Source organism: Nanorana parkeri, unplaced genomic scaffold (genome assembly GCF_000935625.1).
Source record: "Nanorana parkeri isolate BGI_ZX_2015 unplaced genomic scaffold, ASM93562v1 scaffold1043, whole genome shotgun sequence".
Lineage (NCBI taxonomy): Eukaryota > Metazoa > Chordata > Amphibia > Anura > Dicroglossidae > Nanorana > Nanorana parkeri.
In genome coordinates, this window is record NW_017307311.1 from 531491 (window position 1) to 539626 (window position 8136).

General features: G+C 42.6%; 1 protein-coding gene across 1 annotated transcript in view; it reads left to right on the forward strand.

Moving 5' to 3' along the window:
- Positions 1-8136, forward strand: part of LOC108796025 (A disintegrin and metalloproteinase with thrombospondin motifs 7-like) — a 74406-nt gene that overhangs the window by 27905 nt on the left and 38365 nt on the right. The window contains exon 10 of the mRNA XM_018567393.1: positions 483-628. Within this exon, the coding sequence (XP_018422895.1) occupies positions 483-628 (146 nt within the window). The remainder of the gene's footprint in view (positions 1-482; positions 629-8136) is intronic.

Consider the following 8136-nt stretch of genomic DNA (forward strand, 5'->3'; position numbering starts at 1 on the left):
AAAAAAAAAAGAGAAACCTTTATTTGTGACCACAGCCGACTCCATCTTTGTCTTTTGTCCTGATCCTTCTATGTTACCCTTCGTGTATGTGTCCATTTTCTTTATCCCCTTAACATCTGCTTGAATATTGGAGATAAAGGTGGTTATCATTGGAATTGAAAACTGGCTGATATTACGTTTCATAAAAGTTGAAATAAACAAAACTAACAGGTTCAGTAAATTACTATAGACCTGTTTGTGTCCCTGCCACTGGAAAGTACCCAAATCTCCCTATGCAGAAGTACTGGTGAAAGGGTGTTAGATCGGATATAAAAATGAACACAATATACACAATATGCTTTGAAAATGTGATATACGTACATAGTAAAAACAGCCACCAATAGTGGGTTTGGTTCTCAAGCTTATATTTATTTATGTGTAGTGAGAGTGGAAAGCAATAGCTGTGATATCAGTAGTATAACCTTTGTGTGGTTGTTTTGCAGTGGTGCTTTGGTGGTGACTGTGTGCCTGTTGGTTATCGTCCTGCTGCGGTGGATGGGTCATGGGGTTCCTGGAGCTCGTGGTCATCATGTACTCGCTCCTGCGGAGCTGGGATTCAAAGTGCAGAGCGGCACTGCAGCAATCCTACGTATGTAAACTCATGGTCTGGGCTCAGAATCAGTATTGTGGTTCCTGTTATTGATTATTTTGTTGCACCTTTTACTAAAAAAAATTAGCATGATTTCTAGATTTTTAAAGAAACTGCCACCTTGGAACTTATGTCGCGGTTATCAGTGGATTTTTGTGAGCTGAATTGCTCACTTATGTATTTTTCCACCCCTAGAGATGCGATTACTGGTGTGTCCAGTTCTCGTACCTCTTACCAATGTATCTTATTCCCTCTGAGCTCGGTGGTTATTGAATAAGAGGCTAAATTGAAGATGAATAACACTGCAAATTGCCATAGTCCAGTGGCAGTAGAAAAATCCATCATATTATCCATAGGTATCAGTAAATGTTCCATGCTAGTAACTGGTGTCAGAAAGTTTGTAATGTGAGTGTGTAAAATTAGTAAGTAGTAAGTTTCAGTGGCGATCCAGTCCGGGCCGAAGGTAATACTTTACTGGTAAAGATCTATGGCCGCAAACATCAACCCCATGAAGATTAATGTCAGATAGATTCCTCCTGCTTTGACAAACATCAGCAGATGCAAGGGAACGGAGATTTCTGAACACAGCACAAGTATGTTCAAGGGCAGACATCAAATGCACATTTAAAGCCCGCTGCCCATTGATTTGTGTTTGTTTCTATCTTGTTATGTGCTTACAGCCACCTATGTTCTCCAGTGATGCGGATGGAGGGTCTTGTCAAAAGAGATTGGATCTTGCAGGTGTCCAGTTTTATGGTTTAAACCTTGCAACAGGCATAAAATGATTAAATATATATGAGATAACATTGTTATTTCACATCACTGCAGATTACAATGGCTTATTAGCGGTATGTAAGGGTGCAATCAGAGTGACAAAGCAAATTAACTAAACAAGTGGAACTCTGGCTGAATCTTTATTCTTTGTGTTGAGGAAGGGTCAGGACCCATGTCTGGGTTTTAATTGCTGTCTGTGTTTTGCTGGAGTTTAACTTCAGTTCTTTCCCTGTTTTGTTACACTACTGGGGCCGTTGTATAAAACTGAAGGACAGGAACAGCAGAGGAGTTGTCCGTACAAGCCAGTTAGATTCCAAAAATCTTTTCCACTGTAGAATGGAAAAAAAACAAGAAGCTGATTGCTTTTTTTTTTTTTTAACTGGACAACACATTTTGTGAGTTTTTATTTGGTATATGATGCTTAAGTCAGCATGTGGTTATTCAGAAAAAATAAAAATCCCCTCCCTTTAGCTTTGTCCCGATTGCATGTGCCAAGTGTGGCTGCATCCAGGCATTTATGCCAATTATGTGTAACTGAAGATTGCTCTGCTCTACACACGCCTTTCAGCTGCACTGTATTTTTATATTGGAATGTTGTCAGCTGAAAACTTAAAACTACTTAAGTAGCTTTAGCTTTTTGAATGCATCATTTAAAGTGACATTAAAGTCAAACTTTTTCCCCCCCTTCCCAATCCTGCTGTAGGGACTTACCTTAAATGATGTCTCTTAATCCGATCATCTTCTACCTTACCGTCATTTTCAGCTGTCCCTCCAGCGCTGGTGCGGGTCTCCGATCCAGCGCTGACTCCTCTTCTCTCATGTCCCACGGAGTCTGTGCGGGTGCACGCTGCTCCATAGACTTACCTTGTGTCTCTCCTCGTCTCCCAGCCGAACATCTGAACTGCGCCCCAAGATCCTTTGCGGCCGCCCGAGAAATTTTCAGATGTTCAGATGGGAGTGCGCGGCGGAGACACAGGTAAGTATTAACCCTTTGAGGTTTTTTTGTTGCCTGAAGTAGATATATGCAAAAACATTCAAGGGTTTAATAACCCTTTAAAGGGTGAGTGCAGCCAAAAGGGATATTTCAGTATTGGCAGATTCTGTAGAAGGATTAAATTACCTAATGGTCATGTCTCTTATTTATTTCAGTAGTGAGTTCTGAGCTCCAGTCAAACAGCTAAATACATACTGTATATAGAAGCTGTTTTATCTGCCAAAGTATTAGTATTTTTGTCCATCCAGTCCTAAGGTTTATAAAGCCCTAATACAGCACAACCAGCCTGTAGATTGGCTTTCTGTACTGCAGTTGAGCTATACTTGTACTTTCCACTCATCCGGGGATTCGGACAGTAAAGAGTGAAGAAGCACACTGATGAACTCCGCTCTCCGCCCTGTCAGTGTTCTCCTTGTTAGCACAACTGATTGGCTCCTTGTGCTGCTTCTCTCTCTCTCATTCTCAGCTTTGCTGTAAGGGATTGCATGAGGCTGACATGAAGTCAAATTTAGGTATTTACACTAGTTGCTTTTAAAATGCACTTAATTATTTTTTAAGGTACACATACCTGCATGAGTTTGTGTTTTTTCCTTCCTGGAGTTCAGCTTTAAAGAAGAACTCCGGGCAAAAGTGTTATTACCCTTGCAGTGGGGCTACCCCTGCACTGCAGGGGTTAAGTACTCGTTTTTGTCTGGGTGCTAATAAATAAACTCACCTGAACCACCGAGCTGACTGCCTGCTTCTCCAGTCTCTGAAGCCTGTCTCCTCCTATGCTTTAGCATTGAAATGTCCCCAGGCTTCCTCACATCTATACACTGTGCATAGAATGTGATTATTTACAGTACCTTAGACTGCTGCAGAGGAGGGGGAGAGAGGCTGGAAGGCCAGTCTAAGAGCAAGCCGACTCCATGGTTCAGGTGAGTATAACTTTTTATTTTTAGCACCTAGACAAAACCGGGCACTTAACTCTTGCAGTGCGGTGGTAGCCCCACTGCAAGGGTTAATACAAGTTCTGCCCAGGGTTCTTCTTTAAAAGAGAACTACGAGGTAAGTGTTTTCCCCCATAGTTCTCTTAAGGGTCACGGGAGGACTTATACTAGTGTCCTCCTGTGAACCAAAGCTCAGAATATAGCAAGCTACAGCTCGCAATATACTGACACCGCCCCAGCCAATACTGTCGAGATCCACCCAGCTGCGTGCGTGACAGCTGGCTCTGCCTATCTAGAGGCTGAACCAGCTGTACGCTCCACCGTCAGAGGTGGAGGATTGGAGAGGGGAGGAATCCATGCAGGGAGCCGTGAGTGACAGCCACGGCTCTCTGCAGGGACATGATCGAGAAGTGAGCGAGCGCCGGTATGTGTTCGCTCACTTCCCGATCTACTCAGCCGACGTGTGACAGCTTCATTGTCACAGGTCGGCTCGAACTATGAGGATGAGTGATTTCCACTCACCTCATAGTTCTCCTTTAAGTTCCCGAGTCTGCACACCTGCCTGACTATTTTTAGGGAGGGCTCTACTATCCCTGTTTTTTTTTATTTTAGTATTTTATTACAGGTATTTATTTTCAATTCAGTTAAATGTATACAAATAAAACCAACAGTACAAAATGCTATTTAGTTCCGTTCTACATCTCCCAAACATTGACTATTGTGAAACTATATACCATGGCAACATGAGGATAGAGGTTAGGACCTGCAAGACAGCTGCTTAGAATAATAGAAAATCCTGCATCCAGGATAAATTCAAATCTGACATCTGCTGGAGACCCTTTCCAGTACCTTTCACCATTATAGGCATCAGCAGGACTGTCACTTCACATCTGTTTACAATGTTTGAGGTATCAGCACACAGAGTCATAATGATGTGGAAACTGCAGTTTTGTTTTGGTCATCAATGGCAGTTCAAGCAGTCTATAACAGACTTCCTTTAAACTTAAAACAACATTAAACCTCAACCCTAAACTTGAAGGGGAACTGAACTCTGTAAACCATGCCCAGAAGTCATAAAGAGGGCAAGAACTGATCTTTCCCCATTACTAACTTAGCATGACATGTTCGGCACTGTGTCTCTGTGTGGATGCAGCCATCTTGGTAGAGGCAGGTTTACTTTCCTCATGTTAAAGTCCCTAGCAGGGAAAGTAGTGAGCAGCAGCACAGGAGTGATATCACCAAATCTCCCTCCAAACCTACTGAGAATAGCAGAGGCACAGTGCCTTAGATCTTGTACTGCAAATACAACGCTAGGAGGAGGATTTCAAAACAAAGGTAGAGGTTCTCTATAACATAGTAATTCTTTACCTTTTGGGTTTATTTCTACTTTAACCCTTAACCTGGCCCTAACCTCTGACACTAAACATTTATATAAACCCTACAATGTCAAATACAATACTAGGAGCAGAAATATTATCATGTGTTAAATGTCTTTGTTGTTTAATGTACCAATTTGGTTGTGCTATAACTTATGCCGCAAAATGAAGTGATCTGTCTGCAGCCGCCATTTTGCATCAAGGCACTTAGCAGTCTAAAAGTGAAAACCTATAAGCAGAAGAAATGTATTAAAGGTAGAAATAATAATTCTCTTTTACTAAGGCATTTCATAACCTCTCGTGCTTTTATATGGTCACAGAGTTCATTTTTAATGCCCTTATAAACTACCGTAAAAGAAGCCTTGTCTTCATTACAATATTGTGTACTATAACCAATCATGCAGACAAGTAGATAGAGGAAACTTCATCACATATGGTTCAACTATCTTCACTCACTCAAGATGGCAATCCTTTTCAAGTATGTCTGTTATTGCACAGTGCTTGATTTTACATCAGTGGTAAGCACAGGGCTGTTTTTTACATAAAGGAAAACAATCTATCACTTGGAAAGCTTTCTTAGAGATCCGTTGGATTGTGACATGGCAAATATTTGCAAGTATGCCAGTGGAATAGTTTTGGCGCTCTCAGATCAAGAGAAAAGAGTGCAAATACTGGTGTGTACTAATTTCACAGAGAGTAATAATTATTCAAGCATAGGGCAGAGAAATGGGGGAGCATTCATGTTGTGTCATGCTAGAAAAATATATTCTATATCTAAACAATACAGTTGTTTCTACAGGCAAGCAAGATGTTGCCTGTAGCAAGAATGGCAAATTCTTTTATAAAAACAGGTAAAAAGTAGCTATGTGTATAGTGCTAGACTGAATAAAAGAAGTGATCTAGCACATTTGGACAGCTGAACTTCAATATTGTGTGTGATCAAACACACTTAGCTCCATAAGGACAGTCATTGTTGTGTATTGGTAATTTTATTGATTCTTGAAAAAACGAGATCTAAAATATTTATACACAGTGCCAAGCATTGTTTTTAAAGGGGATTGCCATGAAAAACTTAAATCCCCTCCATTGTTTAGGGTCTATCTATTAATATTGTGGGGTTTCCCACCTGCTATAACTTCCAAGGGATCAGTGTTGAGACCTTTGCTCAGTTGCTGTTTAAAGTCCTTTAGAAATACCATAGTGTCTGTAGGTCCTTGCATTTGAAGATTTAGCAGTCATACCAGATTTGGTGTGGAGGAACCATACTGGCCTGCACAGAGACCTGATCTCAACTATTTTGAACATCTGTGGTTTGAATTAAAAGCTGATTGTGAGTCAGGTCTCCTCATCCAACATCAATACCTGCCACACACAGCTGTCCACCAACAATGGACTTTAATCCATAAGGCCAGCACCTTCCAGCATAACAAGACTCCCTGCCTAGAAGCCCCCCTCCCCCCTAACATATTTCACCCTTAAGGGCTTTATCATAGAGACATTACCTAACCTCACAAATTCTATTTTGGCTGAATGGCCACAGATTTCCATAGTCACACTCCACAATCCTTCGGGAAGCCTTTCTAGAAGAGTGAAGCTGCAAGGGTGGGGTGGGGGGTGAACTCCATAATTATACCCATGATTTTGGGATGGGAAATCCAACAAGCTTATATAGGTGTGATCAGGGGCTGACTGGCAACTTTTAGCCCAGGGGGCAAGCACAACCCAGAGGCCCATGGTGCAGCAACTTGGCCCCCCTCCCGCTCTGCCTCTTCTCCCGCCTTCTCCCCACCCGTCTGCCACTTTTGCCATCCATGTAACAGTAGCGTGAATGTATTTATCAGTTTAGGAAATTTAAAGCACACTGGTAGTGGAGGGATGCCTCGTCAGGGCTGTGCGCGTGCATGACTGCTGCGACCCTGGTAGTTCTGCCACTAACTCAGAAATACATTGTACAGCATTGCAGAATGGCATTGACGGCCAGCTAATCGAAAGCTGATTAATCGATGATTGAAAATGTTGACAACTTTTTCAATCATCGATTATAATCGACTTAGTCGATTAGTTGTTGCGGCCCTACATTCATCCCCGATTTTCCAGGGACAGTCCCCGGATTGAGGAGACGTCCTCGGACAAATGATGTCCCCGGGAACATAACATAAACCAAATTTTTTTAAAATACTCACCTGATCCCTGGAGCCACCGACAAGCGCAGCCTCCCGTCTCCCACGCTGTTAGAAGCTGCATAAAGAGCGTGCTGGTTACTACTTACACCGTGCAGCTTCTGAGAAGATACGCTATTAGCATAGCGAGGAAGCCGGCTGCTCATTTTGCATAGCTCCCACTACGCTAATAACGTATCTTCTCAGAAGCTGCACACAGCGCGCCGGTTTAAGTAGTAAGCAGAACACGCTGTATGCAGCTTCTAACAATGTGGGGAGACGGGAGGCTGCGCTTTTGGTGGATGCAGGGATCAGAGAGCAGTGGCCGCGCCGATCACAGAGCCTCATTGGATGCGGCGGTCGGCCAGGTGCAGGTGGCAGCGGGGGGTCAAGGAGCCGTTCGTCACGGCATTGGAGAGGCCCGGGGGGCAATTGCCACCCTGCCCCCGGCCCAGTCCGCCCCTGGGTGTGATCATGAGGTGTCCACACACTTGTGACCATATAGTTTATCAGGCAATTGCCAGATTTGTCAAATTACAAGCAGGGCTGCATACACAATCTAGGTTGAATCAGTTTCATGTTTCAGTGCATGTACTGCTTCAAATGATCTTTGTAACCATGGGGGGCATAAAATTCATATGTGATCATTTATAAAGGTCTGGTATGTCTGTGTGTACTGTAGGTTGTTAACATACTGACAGTTTTTCCACATAAAGTTTTCCACATTTATCAGCTATGCAAATACCTGTACTTGGTACAAGGGCTGGCGGATTCGCTGACTTAAAGAAAGCCTTAGTACCTTTTTGTGGGACAATTTATGAGCTTTTGCAGTGTAGGAAATTGATGAAAAAATCTGAATTACTAGACTGACTAACCCTGAAACTGTTTAAGAGAACAAAGAAGAAAAACAGATGTTGGAAAAGCATCCATCAAATGTACTATTTTATTCTAACAGATGCTTTACTGCAGTATATTTTGAGCACCTCTTTTATTCACAGTCATGAACAGGGACATTCCTCCTCTGCAGCCCAGCTCCACTGCTAAGAAGAGTCGTCCATGCTCCACAACACATCACATCCAAAGAATGACCACACACACTGTTAAACTTAAATGCTCAACCCAGCCGATAACATGTAATGATCCCTGCCTGATGGTCACCTAGTGGCTAACGCGTTTCGCCCATTCAGGCTTAGTCGTAGAGTAATAGGTGATTAAAATAAAGAAGGAGGTCCTGGATTCTGTAAAATCCTAGCATCATTATAAAAAATGCAGTTAA